The sequence below is a fragment of the Hyla sarda genome, chromosome 1 (genome assembly GCF_029499605.1).
Source record: "Hyla sarda isolate aHylSar1 chromosome 1, aHylSar1.hap1, whole genome shotgun sequence".
NCBI lineage: Eukaryota > Metazoa > Chordata > Amphibia > Anura > Hylidae > Hyla > Hyla sarda.
This window is the reverse complement of record NC_079189.1, coordinates 188,969,295-188,996,051: the sequence shown is the minus strand read 5'-3', so window position 1 is coordinate 188,996,051 and position 26,757 is coordinate 188,969,295. Positions and strand designations below refer to the sequence as shown.

The following is a 26,757-nucleotide window of genomic DNA, read 5'->3' as shown; positions in this document are numbered from 1 at the left end:
CGGGAACAACTAAATGTCACAAATGTCAATTCCGATGTATCAGATCGCAATGCCACAAAAAGTTTGATGGTGTAACTGGGGTGCAGAGTCATTACCTCTATAAGAAGCTATGGAGGACTGTGATTTCTTGAACTCTGAACATCAGATTGCACCCAACTAGTAAATGTAGTAACTCTTGAATTAATCATTTTCAACAGCATGTGAATTGTAAACATTGTTCATTTTAAAGGAGTACTCCAGTGGTCAACTGGTGCCAGAAAGTTATACAGATTTGTAAAATACTTCTATTTAAAAAATCTTCCAGTACTTATCAGCTACTGTATACCACAAAGGAAGTTCTTTTCTTTTTGAATTTATTTTCTGTCTGACCACAGTCCTCTTTGCTGACACCTCTGTCCATGTCAGAAACTGCAGAAAAAAAAGAGGATAAAAGGGGTGTCCCCACTAAGCGCTATCTCCAAACGCAGGAATAAAAGATGAGGAAAATCCTCTTTCTTAAATAAAAACTTGTTTATTGAACAAAATAAAATAACAGACTACATCAAAGCAGAATGCGTTTCGGGTGTTGTAGCACCCTTCTTCATCTGACACTGAGGAAGAGTGGTAAAACAGCTGAAATGCATCTTGCTTTGATGTAGTCTGTTATTTTATTTTGTTTTATTCAATAAACAAGTTTTATTGACGAAAGAGAATTTTCCTCATCTTTTATACCTTCGTCTTGAGATAGCGCCTAGTGGGGACACCCCTTTTATCCTCTTTTCTCTGCATATTCCTATACCGCTCCCACGCAGTCGGTCAAATCCCAGACGGCTTGCAAGTCTCCTAGAGTACCCCAACTACAAGGGTCATATGCATAACCTCAAGGTTACATCCAGGTGAGAGTCCCATCAGAGACCCTCACACACAGACACTTGGACCCACAGAATTATACGGGGCGCTGTCCTCAACATTTTTTTGCTATGGGGATCCACTCCTGCTCTGGACAGTTCCTGACATGGACAGAGGTGTCAGCAGAGAGCACTGCGGTCAGACAGAGAAGAAATGTAAAAAGTAAAAAACTTCCTCTGGAACATACAACAGCTGATAAGTACTGGAGGGATTAGGACTTAAAGGAGTAGTCCAGTGGTGACTCAGTGGTGAACAACTTATCCCCTATCTTAAAGATAGGGGATAAGTTGCAGATCGCGGGGGGTCCGACCGCTGGGGCCCCCTGTGATCTCCTGTACGGAGCCCCGAGAGCCCGCGGGAAGGGGGCGTGTCGACCTCCGCACGAAGCGGCGGCCGACACGCCCCCTCAATACAACTCTATGGCAGAGCCGAAGCGCTGCCTTCGGCAATCTCCGGCTCTGCCATTGAGATGTATTGAGGGGGCGTGTCGGCCGCCGCTTCGTGCGGGGGTCGACACCTGCTATCTGGCCGGAAAGCCGGGGCCCTGTACAGAGAGATCGCAGGGGGCCCCAGCGGTCGGACCCCCCACGATCTCAAACTTATCCCCTATCCTTAGGATAGGGGATAAGTTTTTCACCACTGGACTACCCCTTTAAATAGAAGTAGTTTACAAAGGTGTTTAACTTTCTGGCCCCAGTTTATAAAAAAAAAAAAAAAAGAAAAAAAAGAAAAGGGTTTCCATTGGAGTACCCCTTTAATCCCTTAATTAAGGACATGCGCCGTAGATGTACAGCGCTGCATAGCGATACTTCGCACTTCGGCACTGCTGTGAAGCGAGTGTAGGAGCTGCACTCGTTTCATTCACTGCAGGTCCTGGCGGCTGTCAGATGCCGTGATCAATACAGATCACGGCATCTGAGGCATTGCGGCACTTAAAATGGCTGATCTGATCGTGGGGGCCACGGGGGATCAGATCAGCAAAGATGGCGGATGGAGGTCCTCTCACTGGCCTCCATCCGTCTCCCGGAGTCTTCTTCACTGATCTGCCTTCCAGCAAAACAGAGCAGAAGATCGTCGATAATACTGATCAGTGCTATGCCCTATGCATAGCACTGAACAGTATTGACAATCTAATGATTGCTATAAATAGTCCCCTATAGGGACTAAAAAGGTTTAAAATAAATGTAGAAAAAAGTTTTCAAAAAAAAGTGAAAAAAGTTTTTAAAAAAAGTGAAAAAGCCCCTCCCCAAATAGTTTTAAATCACCCCATTTTCCCCATATTAATACAAAAAGGGGTTAAAAAAAAAAAAACAATAATAAAACATATTTGGTATTGTCGCGTGTGTAAGTGTCCAAACTATAAAAATATAATGTTAAAGATCCCCTACCGTGAGCGGCAAAAAAATTATAAAAAGCGATCAAAAAGTCACATATACGCAAACGTGGTACTAAAACAAACTACAGATCATGGCGCAAAAAATGAGCCCCCAAACATCCCTGAATACGGAAACATAAGAAAGTTAGAGGTATGGGTCTGTGAATGGAAATATAAACGAGTTATGGATTTTAGAAGGCGAGGAGGAAAAAACGAAAAGGCAAAAATAATATTGGCTGTGTCCTTAAGGCTAAAATGGGTTTAACCCCTTAAGGATGCATGGGTTTTCCGTTTTTGCATTTTCATTTTTTCCTCATCACCTTTTAAAAATCATAACGCTTTCAATTTTGCACATAAAATTCCATATGATGGCTTATTTCTTGCGCCACCAATTCTACTTTGCAGTGACAGTCATTTCACCCAAAAATCCACGTCGAAACGGAAAAAACATTCATTGTGCGACAAAATTGAAAAAAGAAAGAAAAAAAAGTCATTTTGTAAGTTTTGGGGGCTTCCGTTTTTACGCAGTTAATTTTTCGGTAAAAACACCTTATCTTTATTCTGTAGGTCCATACGGTTAAAATGATACCCTACTTATATAGGTTGGATATTGTCGTACTTCGGAAAAAAAACATAACTACATGCAGGAAAATTTATATGTTAAAAATTCTCATCTTCTAACCCCTATTACTTTTTTATTTTTCTGCGTGCGTACGGGCCGGTCTCTGAGGGCTAATTTTTTTGCGCCGTGTTCTGAAGTTTTTATCGGTACCATTTTTGTATTGATTGGACTTTTTGATCACTTTTTATTCATTTTTTCATGATATAAAAAGGGACCAAAAATACACTATTTTGGAATATGGAATTTTTTTGCGCGCACGCCATTGACCATGCGATTTAATTAATGATATATTTTTATAGTTCGGACATTTCCGCACGTGGCGATACATCATATGTTTGTTTTTATTTACAGGTTTTTTTTTTTATGGGAAAAGGGGGGTGATTCAAACTTTTATTTGGGAAGGGGTTAAATGGCCTTTGTTAACTTTTTTTTTTCACTTTTTTTTTGTAGCGTTATAGCTCCCATAGGGACCTATAACACTGCACACACTGATCTCCTATGCTGATCCCTGCAAAGCCAAAGCTTTGCACGGATCAGTGAGATAGGGGCTTGATTGCTCAAGCCTGTAGCTCAGGCTTGGAGCAATCAATCGACGATCGGACGCCGCGGAGACAGATAAGGAGACCTCCGCCTGCGTCCCAGCTGATCGGAACATCCCGATTTTATCGCGATGTCCCGATCAGCCCAAATGAGCTGCCCGGAAGCGTTTACTTTCGCTTTCAGACGCGGCGGTCAACTTTGATCGCCGCTTCTGAAGGGATAACAGCGCGCGACACAACGATCGATGCCGAGCGCTGTTAGCCCAGGGGCCAGTTAGCCGGGACCAACCGGGACCGGGCGTAGGGCATACAGGTACGCCCTACGTCCTTAAGAGGTTAAGGATCTGTGGTGGCGGGGTGTGTGGTGCAGGGCAGATGTTGTTACCCTAGGGGCAGATGGCATGAACCACTTATATTTGTGATGCCAGTGCATGGTTTAGCCTATAACACCCCAAAGGTATACCGCTGGATCCTGGGCTAGGCACGGGAGCAATAAAGACCCCGACGCCAAGTTATGAACGACGGTAGCTTTATTGAGGGTAGAAAGTTGGTAAAGTCTATACAGTTTAGCCAGGGCCCAAGGAGGGGACCAGTGTTGCAAAGACCTTAAGGGTTTGCTGGGACTTATAGTAGGACTGGACAATTGAATGCAGACAACGCTGACTTGACAGATGACAGGGACTGACTTGACTTGACTCACAAAGCTGTGAGTTCATCTTACTTGACTTGATGGTGGCTGCAGGACTGGACTTTGAGGTGTCCAACACCCTGGACATACATTACATTTTATAACACTTTACAACATGGTAAAACATATTTACAATGGGTAAACAAGTGCAGGGGCCTTATGGACACTGAAGGAGGCTGCCTGAGAGGACAGCAGGAGCACAGGGTAACACCTCCCATACTGGGCCACCACAGATCTATGAGATTAATATGATATTTAATGATGGGGCAATCTCTTTAAGATTATTATTATTATATATTTAATCTAATCATGAAGATGTGTTGTTGCAAGGATAATTAGGATTGCAGGCTAATTGATAAATATGGGCCATTATGTTTTTGATGTATTATTTTGATGCAAAAAGTGCATGCAGTATTTTATTTTTTTTGTTAAAAATAACAGAAGAGACCTGTATATAATAAACTTAACAGGTCTATGGATGAGGGATGCACAGTTTTGTCATCTGTTTGCATCCCTTATTTGTTATGTCCATTGTAATCTGTTATTACATCTTAGCATGCTCAGAAGAGGATCTGAACCAGGAGATTACATTGCATGCACATTGGGGGAGAGTTATTAAAACCTGTCCAGAGGAAACGTTGCTGAGTTGCCCTGAGCAACCAATCTGATTGCTTATTCCATTTTTCAGAAATGAAAGAAGCGATCTGATTGGTTGCTATGTGCAACTCAGCAACTTTTTCTATAGACAGGCTGTGATAAATCTCCCCCATTGTGCTTGCAACTTTGAAGTGCACTGAAATTCTGGCATCTGCAGCTGCATACCAGCCCATTAGTGGACCCAAACATCATTTTAAAAAGGTGGGTGCAAGCATGGATGAGATTCAGCAGCAGGACCCAGTGAAGGAGCAGCAGCGGTGACGTCACCATGCTCCTGGGCCCCAGCCGCGCACCAAGCCTGCCGCCCGAACAAATGAACATCACGGGCTAACAGGACTATGGAACGGGGACAGTTAAATATGGTTATCATCAGTGTCACCCGCACTACACACCTGTACCAACAGGTTAATGTGGGTGAAACTGAAGACAGTTTCCCTTTAAAGGTTTGTCTTGAGAACACCGGCTATGTTCTAGGCTTCACCAAGTGTGAAAATCACACTTGGCGGAGCAGAGAATGTAGCCTATGTACAGAAGACAATACAACCAGAAAAAAAAAAAATTATTGAACATAAAGAGACCCAGAATGTGACGGAAGACCATGGTTTACACTTCTTTACACATGTAAGGTATACCATGTCATATACAAATATTACCAGAAAAGGAGCTAATTTAAGACTGTATAATATTAAACATAGGATAGTTATAAATGAGAGAAACAAATAATAATAAAAAAAGACAAATATGATATTATGCTGCTGTTCTAGCAAACAGGCAGGTCAGCAAACGACAGTGGGGATGTTTGTAGCTTTAGACACATTCTGTATTCAGAGAGCTTCTTACTGACCCTGAGCAAGTGTCAGGTTGCCAGGAAACGCAATCCTTCCTACAGCGAGACACTGCGTTAGGACGATGAAAGATTAATCAGGTTTTACTGATACCGGATTACAGCTCAAGCACGAAAATCAAGTTCATGCCCTATTATCGGCTTGCTGATAGGTTACCATGACCAGACACAGACCATCTTGTTTGAGTAGAAAACAATCTCCTTCATATTAGCACATTTTCTGCAACGGCAGACTGCACAAGAACCCTAAAAAGCTGAATCGCAATAACATATGTGTGATCACATTACTATGACGCAGGGACAATGCCCCTTGCCTTAATTCTAGAAATAAACTGTAAACTAGAGAATAATCTTTCACATCACATCAACATATTGGAACCCCAGTTACCAGAAAATCCTTAAAAAAAATGCATTACATTTTTGAGTCATATTTGGACCCAAAAAAATGCTTTACAGCTGCCATATGGACCATACATAACAATTTACTATTTCCTTCCCTACGGCTTCTGAAACACAATTTTGGGACACATTTTTTGTGCGCTAAAACTTTAACCTATTGTAACACTTTACAAGCCAAAAGCGCACCTGGCACCAAATTCCATTTTTTGCATGATAAAGTAGGCATGTTCACATAATTTTTTTAAACCCTACAGATTTATTAATGAAACTTACATGAATATGCATTTTTTTCCCCAACAAATCTTAACTTGATCAGAAAGATCCAACAGAATTGTGTAGGTAGGGAATATCACCTTTTTTGTATTCTTTTGTATTATAATTTTTCCGCTAGAATTTCCTTTTTTTGTTTATGGGTTATAGGTTTTCTTTACAGGATTGTAAGGCAAAAAGGAAAAAATTTTTTATTATAATGCAATCAAAATTTCAATATTAATGTTTTGTTTAACCCCTTAATGACACAGCCAATTACAATTTTTTGCGTTTTTAGTTTTTCCTCCTTGTGTCTTTATATCCATAACTCTAAATGACATCCTTTATTTCTCTATAAAATATGCTGCAAAACTAAAGAAAAAATTATATGTATTTGTTAGGTGAAAAATTAAAAATAAACACAATTCAGCAAATATAGCGGGGTTTCTTTCATTCTGCGAAACTGACATGTTATCTTGATTCTTTACGTCAGTATGAATACAATGATGCACAATTTACATAGTTTTTTTTTTTTTTTATAATTTACTAGTTTAAAAAAAATATTAACTAAAAAAAATGTATGCTTAAACCTGCCCTATTCTCACCCATATAACTTTTTATTAATGTTTCTGCCTATAAAGCTGTTTTAGCACCATGATCTCTAGTTTTATTGGTAGCAATTTCACAAGGATAATATTTAAAGACCAATCAATCAGGAAGACATAAAATCTAAAAGGAAGAAGCAGAACTCACCTAAAGGCAAAGCGAAAGAGGTGGCTATTTAAAATGCAAATTACAATGAAAGTAAATCTTATTCAGTAAACCTATAGAGTAGCGCACCTTTACAAATGAAAGGTTAACCAAGTTGTATACAAATATTATCAGAAAAGGAGCTCATTATAGACTGCATGTTATTATACATGAGATAGCTACAAATGGGTGCATTTGTCAGCTTTCAGATGGGTAAGTTCTGGGGAGAATGTTAGGACTGTGATAGAGACCTCATCCTAGATGGAAGAAAAGTCATGTTGGGAGGGGCTATTCTAAAACCAGAAGTTGGTTACAGCTAAGGAGTTAGTGCATGAGACATCAATCTGAAGGAGGTCTGTGAAAATGTGATGTAATGTGAGCTTTGCTACCCTGAGGCTTGTATTGTGGACTAGTTTGTTCAGCCATGGGGTGTAGCGGACTGAAAAGAAGTGTGATAGGTGAGGTCTGGTCAGAAGCAATGCCTTGACGGAGGGCCAAAACAAGTGGACCCTTTCCGATGTACACATTGCCAATTTAGTTATAGTTGAGTAAACTTTTAGTGCTGTGTGAAGCGGATAAGGTTACTGAGAAGACAACACACTGACTTGAATGGTCCCAGTGAAGTCAACAAAGACCAACAAGAATTGAAATGGTTAAATTCCAAAGAGTGTTCGAGAGTGTTCTGAAACATAAAAGCATTATTGTACTAAACTGGATTAAAGCATCCAAAATTAACTGTAGCCAAACTCGCCAGGCATTTTCGGCAGCAGAGGCATACGCTTTTCTTGCCTCCGACTCCGAATCTGTCAGTGAGGACGATTAAGATCCAACATTTCTGTGTTCTTCATCGTCCTCCTCATCATCTAGTACTGATGATGAGCTCCCCGCACGGCGGCAGAGACGCCGCCAGGCGACGCCACGCACCCCCCATGATAGTGGCCCAGTGGCCGGCACTAGTGCGAGTGGTGATGCTGCTCGTACTAGGAGTCCGACCCCCCAGACAAGTTTACCGGAGCCCCCTTCCGGTGAACCTGTCTGGAGACCCCCAGAGGCTTATCAGCCACGGGTGAGTCCCGTGCCCTTACCCATGAGTGCCTGTTGTTGGTCAGGTATAAGGATAAGAGGGATGTCCTTATGCTGACCACTATTCATGGTAACGGCAGCTCACCTGTCCCTGTGCCACACCTGTACCACAACACCGGTCCTCAAGCCCGATTGTATTCTGGACTACAATCGGTATATGGGGGGAGTTGATCTTTCTGATCAAGTCCTCAAGCCATACATGGCCATGCAGAAAACACTGGTATGGCACAAAAAAGTTGAAGTCTACTTGGTACAGGTTGCCATGTACAACGCTTTTGTACTGTCCCAGTACGCTGGCAACACAGGGACATTCCTCCAGTTCCAAGAAGAAGTCCTAAAGGTCCTGATCTTTGGCGACCAGGAAAGAGCAGGCTGGACTTCCCAAGGAACTGGAGTTATAGGTGCCAGGATCGTCCCAGGCCAACACTTTCCAGGTGAGGTCCCCCACACTGGAAAGAAGGGACGATCCCAGAAAAAAATGCAGAGTGTGTAACAGGAGGGGGATTCGGAAGGATACCACCACTCAATGTGACACTTGCCCCGATCATCCGGGCCTTTGCATTAAAAACTGCTTCAGGGCGTATCACACTTCCATGCAGTACTAAATTTTCCCTTTTCATTTTAATTTTCCATAATTTGACCCCAATGTATCATGTCCAGAGTACATTCCAAATTTTAACACCATAAAACCACTAAATTGCCCAAAAAAACTCATCTAAAAAAAAAAAACTGAAGAGACCTCTGGGGGTATTTTTTTCTCTGGGTCATGGGTCACTGAGTCACTATCATCAGAGACTTTTTTTGTTGCCTCAAATGCGCAGCGCTTTCTCTCCACCTGAGCGGGTTGCGCATTTGAGGCAACAGGTGAGGGACGGCCACACACGTCACATTCCCAGAATGATGATTCTGAGCATAGGGTTTGGGGTGGGCATATTTTTTAGTTTTGGCTATGCTCTGGGTCATCATTCTGGGAACATAACCTGTTTTATAATTTTATGTCCCACTGTACCCCATTTTAGTTATTTTAGTGTACCCCAGTTGTTTATCTCATGTAATGCTCCATAGGCCGCAATGCCGAAGCTCAAGGTCCCTGAATGCGACCTGCTCCTCTCAGACCAGTGTGCAAGCTGTTTACGCCCAGACTTGAGGTATGTCCTTACTCCAAAGAAATGTATTTCCAAACTTACGGTGACATTTTCTCCTTTTACCACTTATGAAAATGCAAAATTCGGTGTAACCCCAGCATTTTAGTGTAAAAAAATTGTATTTTTCATTTTCACATCCCACTTGTGAAGACTCACTGTACCCCTTGTTATGTTCCTTGAGGGATGTAGTTTCCGAAATAGTATGCCATGTGGTTTTTTAGCTGTCCTGGCCCCATAGGGGCTTCCTAAATGCAACATGCCCCCCGAGCAAAATTTGCTCTCAAAAAGCCAAATATGACTCCTTCTCTTCTGAGCATTGTAGTTCGCCCGTAGTGCACTTCAGGTCAACTTATGGGGTACCTCCATACTCAGAAGAGATGGGGTTACAAATTTTGGGGGGTATTTTCTGCTATTAATCCTTGCAAAAATGTGAAATTTGGGGGGAAAAACACATTTTAGTGAAAAAAAATATTTTTATCTTACATATGCAAAAGTTGTGAAACCCCTGTGGGGTATTAAGGCTCACTTTATTCCTTGTTACGTTCCTCAAGGGGTCTAGTTTCCAAAATGGTATGCCATGTGGGGGGGTTTGCTGTTCTGGCACCATAGGGGCTTCCTAAATGCGACATGCCCCCTGAGCAAAATTTTTCTCTTAAAAAGCCAAATATGACTCATTCTCTTCTGAGCATTGTAGCTCGCCCGTAGTGCACTTCAGGTCAACTTATGGGGTACCTCCATACTCAGAAGAGATGGGGTTACAAATTTTGGGGGGTATTTTCTGCTATTAACCCTTGCAAAAATGTGAAATTTGGGGGGAAACACATTTTAGTGAAAAAAATTATAATTTTTTTTTACATACGCAAAAGTTGTAAAACCCCTGTGGGGTATTAAGGCTCACTTTATTCCTTGTTACGTTCCTCAAGGGGTCTAGTTTCCAAAATGGTATGCCATGTGTTTTTTTTTTGCTATTCAGGCACCATAGGGGCTTCCTAAATGCGACATGCCCCCCGAGCAAAATTTGCTCTCAAAAAGCCAAATATGACTCCTTCTCTTCTGAGCATTGTAGCTCGCCCGTATTGCACTTCAGGTCAACTTATGGGGTACCTCCATACTCAGAAGAGATGGGGTTACACATTTTGGGGGGTATTTTCTGCTATTAACTCTTGCAAAAATGTCAAATGTGGGGGGAAACACACATTTTTGTGAAAAAATTTTTTTTTTTTACATATGCAAAAGTCGTGAAACCCCTGTGGGGTATTAAGGCTCACTTTATTCCTTGTTACGTTCCTCAAGGGGTCTAGTTTCCAAAATGGTATGCCATGTGTTTTTTTTTTGCTGTTCTGGCACCATAGGGGCTTCCTAAATGCAACATGCCCCCCAAAAAACATTTCAGAAAAACGTACTCTCCAAAATCCCCTTGTCGCTCCTTCCCTTCTGAGCCCTCTATTGCGCCCGCCGAACAATTTACATAGACATATGAGGTATGTGCTTACTCGTGAGAAATTGGGCTACAAATACAATTATACATTTTCTCCTTTTACCCCTTGTAAAAATTCAAAAATTGGGTCTACAAGAACATGCAAGTGTAAAAAATGAAGATTGTGAACTTTCTCCTTCACATTGCTGCTATTCCTGTGAAACACCTAAAGGGTTAACACACTTACTGAATGTCATTTTGAATACTTTGAGGGGTGCAGTTTTTATAATGGGGTCATTTGTGGGGTATTTCTAATATGAAGGCCCTTCAAATCCACTTCAAAACTGAACTGGTCCATGAAAAATTCCGATTTTGAAAATTTTGTGAAAAATTGGAAAATTGCTGCTGAACTTTGAAGCCCTCTGATGTCTTCCAAAAGTAAAAACGCGTCAATTTTATGATGCAAACATAAAGTAGACATATTGTATATGTGAATCAATGTATAATTTATTTGGAATATCCATTTTCCTTACAAGCAGTGAGCTTCAAAGTTAAAAAAATTCAAAATTTTCAATTTTTTCATCAAATTTTTGAATTTTTCACCAAGAAATGATGCAAGTATCGCCAAAATTTTACCACTAACATAAAGTAGAATATGTCACGAAAAAACTATCTCGGAATCAGAATGAAAGGTAAAAGCATCCCAGAGTTATTAATGCTTGAAGTGACAGTGGTCAGATGTTCAAAAAATGTCCGGGTCCTTAAGGTATATTTGGGCTGGGTCCTTAAGGGGTTAAGCAGCTCAGTCCCATTTCCTTGACACTATTTTACAAGTTTGGCAACCACCATGAGCTCCAACAAAGGTCCATTTTACTTTTATATCCCAAGGCTAGGTTTCCACACAGGTTTTTCTCTGGCGGCTTTTTTTTTTTTTTTTTTTAAACTGCCACTGCAGTTTTTGAGCCAAAGTCACAAGTGGATCTAATAAGGAAGAGAAGTAAAAGTCCTTTATTTATGTTTCCAATTCCTTTTGAATACACTTCTGGTTTTGGCTCAAAAACTGTACTGGCAGTATTCCAAAAAACGCCAGAGAAGAACCTGTGTGGAAACCTAGCCTTACAGTTATCCAACTATGTCTTCAGCTCTTTGAAGCAAATACCATTAATAAATTCCCTTTAATTAATTAAGTCAACCACTGCTTCTTTAACCTAAAGAGTCAGGTTACCATTTTTGCACTGAAGAATGGATATTTTATTACCAAGGAAAACAAAATAAAAAGCAACTACAAGTGACCATCTATATAGAATAAAAAGCCTGGCAAAAACAATGAGCACCACCTTTTATGGCACTTGTCCCCCAATAGTCCTTGCTTTCATAGTACAATTTGCCATCACAAAATAATAGAATTGAAAAAAAAATTCATTGCAACCATGATGATAGGAAATAGGCCAAGAGATGTGTCATTTCGTCATTCCAGAAAAAAAGTTAAATCAACAATACTTCTGCTTAATGATTAAGGGATCAGTCTAGAAAATAACCCTGACACCTGATTACATCAGCACTGATTGCACTCAGCAGCACTTCAAGGCAGAATTATGCCGGAATTAGAGCTGTTTAGTATCTAGAAAAAAAGGATTAAGAAAAATTATGGCCTTGACAAAATTACAGCCATTTTACAGCAATCAGTAGAGGCAGAGTGCAATGTAGAGCTCCGACACACTAAGACCCTTTCTCACTGAACGTGGTTTGGCGACTATAATCTAGTTAAAAGGCTTCATTCAGTTTCCCGAGAATAACTCTCATGATACTACTACAGTATGGGGATCATATTATTTGATGGATAGATAGTACAAGTAGACTACGTAGATATAGACAATCAAGAACACGTTACTGAGCTAATTAAAGAAAACGCAAAGTTAATGCTGTACATTTATTAGTCGCATTTTTGGAAGATCTAGACCAGGGGTCCTCAAACTTTTTAAACAGGGGGCCAGTTCACGGTCCCTCAGACTGTTGGAGGGCCGGACTATAGTTAAAAAAAAAAAAAAAAAAACTATGAACAAATTCCTATGCACACTTTATATATCTTAATAGTGGACTACTCCTTTAAGTACGCAGTACAGCTCGATCCACATTAGGTAGGCAGCACAGTTCCTCCCACATTAGGTTGGCAGCATAGATCCCCCACATTAGTTTGTAGTTCCCCCTCATTAGGCTGGCAGTATGTTCCCCCTCATTAGGTGCAACATAGTCCCCCACATTTCGTTGGCAGTATGTTCCCCCACATTAGGTGCAGTATAGTCCCCCACATTAGGTGCAGTATAGTCCCCCACATTAGGCTGGCAGTATGTTCCCCCACATTAGGTGCAATATAGTCCCCCACATTAGGCTGGAGTATAGTCCCCCACATTACGTTGGCAGTATAGTTCGCCCCACATTAGGTGCAATATAGTCCCCCACATTAGGCTGGCAGTATGTTCCCCCACAGGCATACAGCCTCCAGCGATACAGTATGGCAGGAGGCTGTATGCCTGTGTACTGCACCACTTCAGTGTTCCGACCACTGCTCAGGCCATAGCAGGACGGGAGGATCGGTGGTCGGAATACCGTAGCTGACGCGCCGCTGGTAAAGACTTACCAACTGCCAGCGTGCGTCCTTCTTACTTCTACCCGGCTCCTCCGCACTCCTTCGCCATGGACGCACGCATGGGACGTCAGTGACGTCACTGCGTGCGCTAGCTCCTGGCAGTCCCCGCGTTTTTAAAGTAAACGCGGGGCCGCAGGGACTTAACAGAGGCATCCCTGTGTTCTGAAAGCATCTTTCGGAACAGAGGGATGTCCCGAGGTAAAAACACCCGGGGGGGGCGGATAAATGTGGCCCGCGGGCCGTAGTTTGAGGACCCCTGATCTAGACTGATCAGTCATAATATTAAAGCCTATGGACACCTTTGCACTCATTCCCTCCCTCCCTCCCCCCCCCCCCAATATTTTGCAACATCATAACAATAAATGGAGGGCAAAGGTGGGGGAGAGGGTTCAGAAGAACAATACAGCTGAAAGGGCAGGGGGATTCGTGAAGGCATAAGAGGGAAAACATTCAGCCTCTAATACTACTGTCACTCAAAAGATCCAGGCTGGAGACAACACGTGCATTATAAACATTCTACAGTTCCATATAATACAAAAGGGTGAACTCGGGAAACCATGGAAGGAAAAGGGAATGAAGACTCTATCCAGTCCATGCAGAAAAGTTTTTTAAGGAGAAGACAGTAGAGGGGGGTGAACCAGATACCTCGCAATGGAGTATAGACTAGAGGATGGCAATGGGATTAAGATCCCACAGCACCAGATATAAAACTTGGGGGAGTAAGCAGTTTTTAGTCTTGTGCCGGCACACAGCGTATATAGCGGGTCATTCAAAATCCTGCAAACCTCTGAAATGCACAGGGGGCTAATAAAATTGCACAGGGGGGTAAGTGTGTGAGTTTATAAGCCATCTCCTACTAATATTTTTTTTATTGCTAACTTGTTTCTTGGATGTAAAATGATGCAACTTTCTAAACTGTCGTCTTTAGAAAGATTCCTATTATTTAGCTTTTACTTAGACAAAGGTGAGATAAACCGTCAAGAGTGACAGTTTTTCTGCTTTCTCAGTGTTAGGATATGTTCACACTACGGAATTCCCGCGGAATCCCGCAGTGTGAACTTAACATTAGTGTGAATGGGTCTCCGTGAGACCCATTGACACTGCGGAATTTCAGCGGCGGACAATTCCGGCCCTGAAATTGTTCTGCGCAAAGAAAGAACATGTTCATTCTTTGTGCGGAAGTCTGCGAGCACTGCATAGCCATCAATGGTGCCGGCACAGTGCCGCACGGTCCTTCTGCCGCTGCCGGCTGCCAGTCTGAATCTCCACTCGCTGAATTCAGCGAGCGGAGATACCGTTCACACTCTGTAGTGTGAACATACCCTTAGGGAGAATAGTCGGGAGAAGTTACAGAATAGCTCAGATAGAAAAGGGGAAAAGAAAACGTGGAGGACAGCTCACACAGGGTAAAAAAAGAGGAGAAAATATACAAGGAAGTTTGTTGGAGGATAGTGATATAGGATCTGTACAAGTATAGAGAGAAAGTAGAGTGCAAACAGCAGTAGATTCTGTACAAGTGAAATTAGGGAAGATTTTCATAAAGACTTATAGAAAAGTTTTTCTAGTATAAGCAAGTCATAAAAATTAGCTTTTCAATGGTCTCCTGCGTAATAATACTGCCTGGAGTAAGAGTAAGTCCTAAAGCACTAAGAGTAAGTCCCCCCACCAGCAAAAAACTTTTGTCATGGTATTTGTAAACCCATTATTCATTAAAAACTGGCTGTATGGTCTGCCTCATGGTATCACTAGTCTTCACACTTTTTCTTAGTCCAGGCAGCAGTTTTAAAATGTATTGCCACTGAGTTGTAACCAAACTTTCCTATTCTTAAACATAGACTTGGTTTCCTTGTCTCAGCATCAGTCTCAGAATGTATCATCAGTGAACTACAAACTGGCTTCGCCAGTTTCAGAAGTAGTCATAGAATCTCTGATTACTGAACTATAACCCAGATTTCCCAACCCAGGATCATTCTCACAAAGTATCATAATGGAGTGGTAACCCAGCTCTCCTAGCCTCAGCTGCATTTTCAGAACGTATCATGGGGTTCTAACCCAGCTTTCCCAGTCTCTGAACGAATTCCCTGCCCCACAGGGAGGGGCACTGTTTCAAATGCAGAACCCTCCCTCCCAGTATAATATGTTTGATTAGTTAGGTAAGAAGCCCTCAGGGACATTTCCTAGGGAGGGTTGCAGTTCTCTATTTGAATCAAAACCTCTAACTCTTCTTACATCTGCTAGAGAATGTTGACCAAAAAAAAAAGAAAAAAAAAAAAGGGTACACATATAGATAGTTAGACATACACGATAGAAAACAGTTTACGACCCTGCCCTTATAAAAAAAAAAGTTTAAATCACCCAATTTTCCCATTTGTTTAATAACATTTTTTTTTTTTTTTTTTTTTTAAGTGTAAACTAAAATAAACAAACATATTTGGAATTGTCGTGTGTGGAGATGTCAGAACTATTAAAATATAATATTATTGAAACTGCATGGTGAATGTTGTCAAAAAAAAAAAAATACCAAAGTCCAGAACTGATCAAGGAATCAGGTATGAAAAGAAAAAGTAGAAAATGTTGCTGCCAGGGGCTTTCCTTAAACAAATAAAAAAGGAAAAGGAAATAAAAGCTAACTTGCAATCTGTTCACAACAGTCTATGCCTCAAGCCAGAGTTATTCTAGAATCCAGTTTTATGGTCTAAAAAAACTAAAACAAATTTTGGACTCTTTGGTTATAATCACTAAACATATATTTGGTAAGAAAATTGAAGAGAAAATACATCTTGCCAGACAATAATTATGGAGGTGGGTTGTGGCAGCCAGTGGTGCTAGATATACTGTGTAAATAAATGAAGCATAAATACTACTAAATGTGAACAATCAAATGGCCACTCAGATCATGGTGTCCCACTGCTACTAAGAAAACCAAAGTTGAATAAAGATTAGATAAAACTATTCTCCAAAATCAGCCTTAGATGGTCACTTATCTTCTAACAAATGTTTAAGGTTATTGTGTATGTCAATTTCTGGCAATTATATTACTTGTATACAACAAGTTATTGTCCCTTCTGCAGCCTCACTCTCTAATGTTCAGTTGTTTCAGAGCTAGTGGATGGAGACTACTTGTTCAGTCATCTTTCATACACTACACACACAAAAGAAATCCTGCTCTCCTGTGTCTCTATGACACACACACATAGAAGCAGCATGGAGGACTTAATAGAGCAGTGCATCTAGCAGAAGTGAGATGTAACACTTATTACAAAGCTTAATCTTACGTGTGCCTGCCTGATAGAATTAAAGTGTATTGAAAATGTGTACATAGAAACAAAGTAAATAGAAGCCCAATGAATATTTCTCCTTTCTAAAATGTAAAGTGAGGACATTTTGTAAAGCAGGAATACAAAATAAGGGGGATTTTTTATTTTTTCTCAGTATTATAAATGTATTAAATAAGTAGTAATAATACATTGCCATTTGCACAAATATGTCAGACATTCACACCAAACAAATAAAATCAAAGGTGCACTGGGCGCCACTGCTCCAGTATCAGTGAAGTTGAAAATACATGTTTCAACGTGATTCACAAATCTTCATTAGTTTTGACCTATTTATTGGATCCAATGTTGGCTTTTCATCTGACGTTACTAAACTAGGAGCCCCCCTTTGTGCTCAGACAGACAGATATGCACACACTGTTTTTATGGCATAGGGCATATGCCTTTAGCACTTACATCTGGTATGAAGCCAATGTCATTGAGGTGGTTACTCAGTTCTGGGTCATGAAATGCAATCATCTGGGAAAAAACGGTCAGATACTCTGAAACAAAAGCAAAATCACATATAGGTATGATCAGGCGGATAAAGCACTATTCAGCCATAGACACAATAAAGGGGTGTCTCATTTCCTCAGTCGTCTCTTTCCGGCACTGACCAGCAGGCTTCTCTGTTTACTTAACTCCGGGAGTTGTGTGAACAGTGAAGCTCGCAGAGTTACGCCATTTGGGGAAACTCCCATTAAGGTTAATAGGAGTTATGCAAATTGCATAACTTCCCCACTTCGGCTGCTTTTGGCTTTTCCGACAGCCTCTGACTGCCGCAAAAAGGCAGGGAATGGCTGGAAAAAGGAAGATGACAAACTGAAACAATGTCCCAGATTTTTCGAACTCTGCGAGAGAAAATATAGAGTGATTTTCCCACAGCAACCAGTCACAGCTCAGCTTTCACTTTACCACAGCTTTTTAGCGGAGTTGTGATTGGTTGCTTGGGGGGGGGGGGGGAAATCACTCCATTTTTCCTCTATCACAGTTTGATAAATCTCACACTAATTTTAATATCTTTAATAAATTATAACTACATTCAACAATCTGTCGATCTCTATATTCTGAGGTTTCCATACACTATTAAAGCTATTAGAAAAACACTGTGCATTTTACAATAAGCACTATAACTTACCTTGAATTACATGAGAATTATCTTTCAAAAAGAAATTGTACAGGTACTTTGGTATAAATGCAGACATACATGCATATGCCAGTGCTAAAAGAAAAGAAAAATATCCATAAATAGCACATATTTCATGTTCCACAATGGTGGTCACAACTAGATGTTGTAAAGAATAAACCAACCATATTAAGTGCATATGACAAACCATTTGCTTTTTAGACCAGCTTCTACACTTAGGCGATTGAAAGGGAACCGTGAAGCAAAAATGGGGTCTATGTTCACTGCATTTTAAAGAAAAGCTGGCAGTTTTATGCTGCGCAAACCACAAGTAGCATAAAAACAGGGACAATTACAGGGACCACCCAGATGTTGTGGAGTCCCATTCCATGCCAGTGTCATAAGTGTGATTCTGATGAAATGCTGCAGTGTTACAGAGTGAATCATTAATGACTGCAAAAAGGAAGCCTGACCCTGTTGAATACTGCCCTTGGTTCAGGCAGCATGAAATGGATGACAGGTTTTCTTCAAATGTTACACAAAGTAAACATATTTGACGTCTCTATGAATGTGAAAAGTAAGAGGATAAATTTTGGGAGAAAATATTACTCAGAACAGAAAATAAAAGCATTTCTATTATTCCCTAAACAAGAACTAAATTATTAATAGACATCAGCACCAACTCTATATAATAACATTGAATAGATTAAGAAACAAAAAATAAATCACACTAAAAGGTATGTGTACAGATAAAAAAAAAAAAGAAAAAGAAACTGCCTTAAAAACATCCTCTGATTTTTAGCGCTTCTTCTCGTGTTTTTCCATACGGCTTTAAAGGGTAACTCCACTTCTCAGCGTTTAGAACAAACTGTTCCGAACGCTGGTGCCGGCCCCCGGGAGCTCGTGAAGTCATAGCCCCGCCCCCTCATGCCGTCACGGTGTGGGAGGGGGCGTGACAACCTTCACTCCCCCTCCCATAGACTTGCATTGAGGGGGTGGGGCGTGACGGCATGAGGGGGCAGGGCAATGATGTCACGAGCTCCCGGCGCTGGCTCCAGCGTTCGGAAGTTTGTTCCAAACACTAAGAAGCGGAGTACCCCTTTAACATCCCATTAATTTCAATATTAATTTTATTTATTAATTTTAATGTTCGCTCACAAAACATCATCACTGTTTTCAGTGCCCTTTTCTGAAAAACCTTTTTCTGAGCTTTTCCCACTGTCATCAGTGGAATCTGGAAACCACATGTTTTTTTGTCCATGTGAACAAACCTTTGGAATGATGCAAAGTAAAATAATTGTTCTGGGCATTAATGGCCTAAACACCCCCTCACAGTAAGCCAAAATAGGTTAAATAAATATGAAATGCATTAACTACATTAATGTTAGCAACCTAAATAAACTGACTACAGAGAGGTAAATAGTACAAATAACAAAGTCAACAGCCTGCAATGCCAACTGGCATGGTAGTTTCAGAGAGGAGTAAGGAAAATACCGGGTTGTTCCAGGTGCATACCGCAGTGATGTGATGTAGTCAGGATGAAATAAAAGTTTCTTTATTCAGAGCCAATATCAGACGCGTTTCGAGGCTGATGCCTCTTTTTCAGAAGCTTTTGTTCATTGAAAAAGAGGCAGCAGCCTCGAAACGCGTCTGATATTGGCTCTGAATAAAGAAACTTTTATTTCATCCTGACTACACCACATCACTGCGGTATGCGCCTGGAACAACCCGGTATTTTCCTTACTCCTCTCTGAAGTTCCCGATCGACTAGGGGAATCCTAGCTTGATTCCCGGGAGGCTGCTCCGCTGATCTGCTTTAACAAGCGCTGCATGGTGGTTGTGTCTGATACACAACCCGGCCAGGTGAGCTCACATCTATACATGTGTACATCTATACAAACTACCCTTAGAGGAAGCTCTGCTCTCCCCCTTTTTCTACTTTCTACAACTGGCATGGTAGGTAAGTACTGTAATGAGGAAAAAATGAAATACTTAGGGTAACACTAACTTTAAAGTCTTATGAATCCAGTTTACCATGTAGTAAAGCGGTATTCAAGACACTGCTGAGAAAACTTGGATTTTATTATAAAGCTCAAATGCAAAATGTGCACTATAGTGTATTATTGGGATCCATTAACAAAACATATTACTCTAATTAAAAGCTGTGAATTCCACCATCAAAAGTCTTATAGATTAGTCCTATTGTGTTTTTCCATGGTAGAATTGGGAATGAAAATAATCTGTAAAGTCTCATTAATGTAATTCTTTGTGGTGGAAACACTGCTTGGGTGGTCGAGCAATAGGATTCTGTGAGAGGGCAGAAAGAAGATAGAGAAATAGAGGAATAATGGTAATGTGAAAACAAAGCTCCCCCTTCAGCTCCACTATGTGAGGATATAGCATTACAACCCAATGGTACCCCTAACTATCTCATTATAAAAGAGCAACTAAATCATTGAGAACTAATTGAGAAGTAGGTGACTCAAAGAGGAAATGGAGATACTTGATGTCGTCAAAAAACAAAACACAAACTATGGCTTTCACCCATTATGTGAGAAAAAGGATTTGGCTGCAGTTGCAGTGGGGTTACCAGGAATACAACTTGTCAAAGAAAACAAATACATTTTTAACCTATTAATGGTTTTGTTTTATTGTGCTAGACTTTTAAGTCATTTCTATTTTGCTCAGAGCAGGACTTGCCTGTTCCGCAAACCAATGGCCAAGATGGGACACCGCTGCAGGCAGTGACTGGCAGAGTGAGCAGGTCAGGACCAGAAGAAGCTAAATGGGACAACAGGCAACAGATGTAGGGGAGTATAGCTTTTTTTCACCCATATTTTTCTAAGGCCCCAGCAATACATACATTTTTGTAAAATGCAGAAATACCCGTTTAAGTCTATCCTTAGAAGATGCTCATAAGGTGGAGTTACACTTTGATGTAAAATACCAGACATTTACCTTCATTGTTAAAATTCAAATAGAGGAATGGAGCACATAAGGAATCCAACCCTGACAATACAAAAGAAGAGATTTATGTAAACAATCACAAACACAGAAAATGTAGACCAGAAATATTTGGTTTATGTGCGTAAAAATAAAATACACACTTATATAGTAGACATTGTGTATGAGAACTTGAATTAGAACAAGCGCCAGGAGACGGTCCATTTCTCTTATCTTTTTTGTATGCAAGTCCAAAAAATCGGATGCCATTTGTTTTTGACGTGAAACGCTAACAATCTAGAATCTCACAACAGCAGAAGTAGAGATAACCACATATTAGGGCCCATGCACACTGAGGAAAATCTGCAGAACCCACGCAGCCCAGAACCATTGACTTATGGGTTTTTCTGGACGGTTTCTGCCCAAAGAATGAACAGGTTTATAGTTTTGGCGGAATCAAATTCCTTGTCAGAAGTTTGCTACAGAATTTCCAATGAGTAAACTGATCAGCAACCTCCCATCTAAATCAACAGGAGGTTGCTGCAAGCGGAATCTGCTCGGAATATGTCTGTAGTGTGCATGGGCACTTATTAATTATTATTATTTTTTTTTTTTGTGTGGCGCATTTTCTGGAGGGTCCCTCCCCGTACTAGTATGGACAACAATTATCCAAAAACTGAAGAAAATAGTGTAATAAGAAATAAATAGCATCTGTTTTTATAATAACTGCTATAAGCACAGGGTTTCTATTGATGCTGAGGCAGTTTGTTGTATGCCACTGTTGGGATATATAAACCTCCAATCTACAATTCAGCAAAGTCCAAGCTTTTTAGATCCACTCCTCTGTGAAATTGATAAATGAAAAAGAGCAGCACACAAACACAAAAAAAAGCTGTGCTGGAATCACGTTTTCTGGGGCTTTGTCCTATTGTTCCCAAAATCTTAAGAACAAATGTAGATAAAAAGACCGCACACAATCTGAACTTCTCTTCTGAAAGCTTGGTGACAGGAAGACTTATGTCCTTCAGGTAAATCTGGACTTGAACTACAGTAGGAGTTTTCCTAGGCTGCACCACATGATGCACCAGATTAGATTTTATTATAAAAGGATAATGTACAGTTTTCTGTTAATGCACTGGATTATTTCTGAACTATCCTCTAGACTATTGGTTTCTCACTTCCTCCCCTGTTATTGACCCCTGACCATGGTTTTGAATGTGATTTTGTTTCTGACCTTAGTTTCTGGTTTTGACCTCGGCTTTGTCTACTGACTATGATTCTGTTACTAATTTCCCTGATGTGCCTGGCTGGTTTTGATCCAGTTAGTTACACTTTCTGCCTTCCTGTTAGGCACGGTCCCTGTGCACTAAGTTCGGAAGGGATCGTTGGCCAGTTGGGGGCCGCTACCTAAGGCGGATACTCCAAATAGGTAGGGACAGGGGAGCAGTAACATTTTGGCAGCACTTCCCTGTTCCTCCTGTGACATTACAGATCTACACAATTTTGCAGAAATTTGCTTTGCAGGGGTGGACTAAAGATATAACATTCCAGAAACTGGAATTTTTGGGACAACTGTAAACTGGAGTAGTTTTATAAATGTAAAATTATTTGATAGATGTTGGTCTCACCATTTTACTGAGAAGAGGAAAATAAAACCAATTTACTAGTTAGCCAGACTCAAAAAATAGGCAAACATTATCTGTGATGGGGGAGAACATTAACAGGAATCAGATAAATGTCCATTAAGGCCCATCTGAGAGGACAGAAATAATTACCTACTGTAATAGCAACAAGATATGGCCCACGGTACAACCAAACTAAGCTGAAACCTTTTCTGTGAAGCGCCCCTAGAAACAGAAATGCACATTGCTCTTCTCAGTATTTGAATTGTATAACAGGACTTGGACAGGATTCTCAGAAGTCTATCATGAACATCCCAATATTATATAGTTTAAATATCATGTTCTAAACATTATTTATTTTTGTTCTTTTCAATTTTTTTGATTCTCATTCGGGTGGTTAAGCATTTCCCAAAGATCTAGCGTTTTCTAGAGGCACACCGCCTATTTTGCTCTAAATACCCTGTTTCTTCTACTACCTGTCTGATCTAGTTGAATCTGAATATAAAATAAGAACCTATGAAAACAAACTGAACAATCTAAAAACAATACTTGTGTGCAGTACACATCTTCAGTCATTTGTTATTCCCTTCCATTTTTCCTCCCTTAACAGCACAGTCGGCTATCAAGAAGAGGTAGCAGAGGTGTGGGATAGAGCGCAACACAAAGGGGATGCACTATATGTATGTGATACCAGTGGTAATTGTCACTTGCTTCTTTAGAGTTAAAAGAATATACTGTACCAATTTCACATGAGAAAATAAGTAGATCATGATGTGCCAGTTTAGAAAAATTCATCATGTTTTGCAATTTTTGATAAAATTATATCATAATTTTAGAATATATATTCATTGTTCATTTTACACAATGTTTGCATTAATTCACATTGGCTTCTCTCCCAGATTCAGCTCACAATATTATATATATATATATATATATATATATATATATATATCCAGCATACACATGTACACATTAACATCGACTTGGACCGATTTTCATGAGATGTTAAATAGCAAATCAGTGCCCTCTTGACCGTGGAACGAAACTTACTTGACCCAACTATGCTTATGTAGATTTCTGTTATGACACTTTGGTTAGAACACGTTACCTTGCCAGTACACTAGGTTTGGGTGTGATACCACCCAAGCTTTTAAGACCCTTCGAAATTTTGCATGCCCTTCAGGTGATGACAGGAGTTCGTCATATTGATGACATCGTGGGATATCTACCTCGATCTGAAAAAACATTAAGCAAAAAATTAACATTCCATTACAATAAAGTTAAACATAAATTTTAATCCCTTAATGACCAGACCAATGTGGGTCTTATTGCTCAAACAACTGTTTTTGCTTTTTCCATTGAGCCATATAACTTTTTTGTCGATATAGCTATATCGGAGCTTCTTTTTTTGTGGGACAAGTTGTACTTTTTAATAGTACCATTTTGGGGTTCATATAACTTATAAGTTAACATTGGGTGGATAATGGAAAAAATGTATTTAGTCTTTTTCAAATGTAAAAATAACACTGGAACTTTAACAAATGTAAATAGTTTTACTACTTACTACGCTACAACAGAATCCCTTTATGTAAAAAAATAAATAAATAAATAAATAAATTTAAAAAAAATTGTTTCACCATATTCCATGACTCATTATTATAAAAAAAATTTGAACTTTGCACACTGAGGGGCAGGTTTGCTTAATACACACACTCTGACTGTATAATTCCACCCATAATCTCACTCCCATTATTAAAATTAAAGGGGCACTCTGCTTCTTTACTTCTTCCCCTCCCCCCACCCCATCCACAGGATAGGTGATAATTATCTAATTGTAGGGTGGCTGACTGCTGTGCAATGCAAGGGTCAACGCTCCCCCTCCATGAGACAAGTGCAGCACTCGTGATCTCTGGCTCTTTCATAGTGATGCATGGAGGGGGCATATCAACCCCCGCTCTGATTATGAGGAGAGCAGACCATGTTCTAAAGATTGCAGAGGGGTCCTGTGGATAGAGGATAAAAAGTAAATTAGCAGAGTACACCTTTAAGTTCACGCCCATCTGACTGACTCCCTGAATGGTCAAATAAATTATAAACCACATATCTCGGGAACAGAGGTAGTAGATGAACAAAATAAGAAATGCTGGCTTTTTCTTTTTTTACTGTGTTCTCTGTTTAGGATAAATAATGATTAACTTAATAGAACGGTTTTTATTAAAACCTATCAAGACTTGGCAATTGTGTCACTGGTGTGCTTATATAAACAGAGAACACTGCAAACTGTATACATGCTGTGTTCACAATTTGCCCACAACATTTAACAGTTAAACTCCCACGATTGGAGATTTCTCTGATTTTGACAGATAGAATGTGTTGGCATATAGGAACCACTTTGCCTATCTGAATACTATGAATAGTCTGTGGTCATATCTTATATTAAGAATAGCCTTATGCCAATCCCATGCATGCTGAAAAGGAAAACTGTCAGCCTGTTCACCCACACAAAACCCAATACACAGGGTTATAGTGTGGGTGAACAGGAGTCCAACGAGGGTAACTTACCTAAATGGGCACTCTCATTAAAACAAAGTTTTAATATTGCACTCCTTATGGTAAATAAAACAATCTTTCAAATGTACTTTATTTTTTTTTAAATGAAGTTTTCTAGGTTTTATTTGTGTTTAAAAAAGCTGCCACTATTTGTGTGTCCCTACTTGTCCAGAGCACATTTCCCCCATCTCTTGCACAGACTTTGGACTCCTGCTGGCCTGACAAAAGTCCAAAATCAGGAAATGCAGTATGGAGTGCTGAGGGGTTTGTGCGCAGCCATAGCCAATCATAGCTCATCTCACACTGAACTGCTCTGGGCTGTGTGTAGCAGAGTGAGAGAAGAAGTTCTCCCCTGTATGACTTCAGATTATGTCAGAGCCTTCTAGTTAAAGCCCCTTCCCAGTCTGTGAATCTGACTGCCATTATTTTTCATTTATCTTTCTACCTTGATATTACTCAGTATTTTCTGCTCAGAGGGTGGTTTATCATGATGGGGGCAGTGAACTGGGAGGATTATAAAATTTAACACAAACTTCTTGGGGACATATTTCAGGACCTACTGGACATATTTAAGTAAGTGACCCCTCGTTTGACTCCTATTCCCCCACACTATAACCCAGTATATTGGGTTTAGTGTCAGTGAACAGGCTGACAGTTTTTCTTTAAACTCCTTCATTGTATCTGTAGCTACCACTTCTACAGGAAGGCTATTCCATGCATCCACTACTCTCAGTAAAAAACAAAACAAAAAAAAACTTCCTGATATTACTGCATAAACCTTTTCCCTCTTATTTAAAACTATGCCCTATTGTTGAAACCGAGCTGTCATAAGTCAGCTGAGCTCCTTCAATCTCTAGCACAGAGAATACAGGAGATTACCTGCTCGCTGAAAAATGGTAGCAATGTAGCCTAAGTCCCCAAAATGACCACTGAAAAAGCATTTACAGCTAGTCACTAAGCAATTAAGAAGTTTTGATGCTTTCATTTTAATATCTATATTTAAAATAAAATCCAAAACGCTTGCAGTTTTTAAGCTGAGAGTTCTTTTTCTACAGATCAGTTGTTTGTAATGAAAGGTGACATCAGTGGACAGATAAGATGAGATCAGGCCATTCACAATAGGTGATGATGATACATGTGGCTGCTGAAAAGTGTATCTGCAGATAGCAGAGCAGAATCTTAGGCATTATGGCTCAGGAAATGGACACAAATTTGAAAGAAAAGAGCATGTTTGAGTTTCTGGCTCTTATCAGTAAAATTAATAAGATAATGTATGCAACACATTCACTTTTAAACGCTGACGTGCACAGCTCTGTATATATGGTCTATCAACAGGAGTGCATGGATATGTATACCTAAGTACAACTATAGAAACTGGAAACACATCTGTCATATCAAGGCATACCTGACGGTCAGTAGGAATCGGTGTATCCTTGTCTGTAAAATCATACTTTTCTTGTATTGCACCCTGTAAAAATATATATATAGATATTAATTTTTATGTATTTATTTATATGGAAAAAAAAACTTAAAGGGGTTATCCAGGAAAAAATAACTGTTTTTTATATATCAACTGGCTCCAGAAAGGGGTACTCCGGCGCTAAAACATCTTATCCCTATCCAAAGAATAGGGGATAAGATGCCTGATCGCGGGGGTCCCGCCGCTGGGGACTCCCCTGATCTTGCACGCAGCACCCAGTTACCATCAGCCCCCAGAGCGTGTTCACTCCGGATCTGATTACTGGCGATCACGGGGCCGGAGCATTGTGATGTTACGGCTCCGCCCCGTGTAACTTCATGCCCCCTCAATGCAAGCCTATGGGAGGGGGCTTGTTCTTTTCTGTCTAAGTGCTCTCTGATGACATCTGTCTCGGGAACTGTCCAGAATAGGAGCAAATC

The 26,757-nt window shown here is 40.2% G+C and overlaps 1 protein-coding gene across 1 annotated transcript in view; it reads right to left on the bottom strand.

Moving 5' to 3' along the window:
• Window positions 1-26,757, bottom strand: part of TBCK (TBC1 domain containing kinase) — a 307,224-nt gene that overhangs the window by 183,587 nt on the left and 96,880 nt on the right. The window contains exons 16-20 of the mRNA XM_056566040.1: window positions 26,264-26,326; window positions 23,417-23,543; window positions 20,702-20,752; window positions 17,756-17,839; window positions 17,035-17,120 (exon numbers count right to left, since the gene is read on the bottom strand). Coding sequence (XP_056422015.1) covers window positions 17,035-17,120; window positions 17,756-17,839; window positions 20,702-20,752; window positions 23,417-23,543; window positions 26,264-26,326 — 411 coding nt within the window. The remainder of the gene's footprint in view (window positions 1-17,034; window positions 17,121-17,755; window positions 17,840-20,701; window positions 20,753-23,416; window positions 23,544-26,263; window positions 26,327-26,757) is intronic.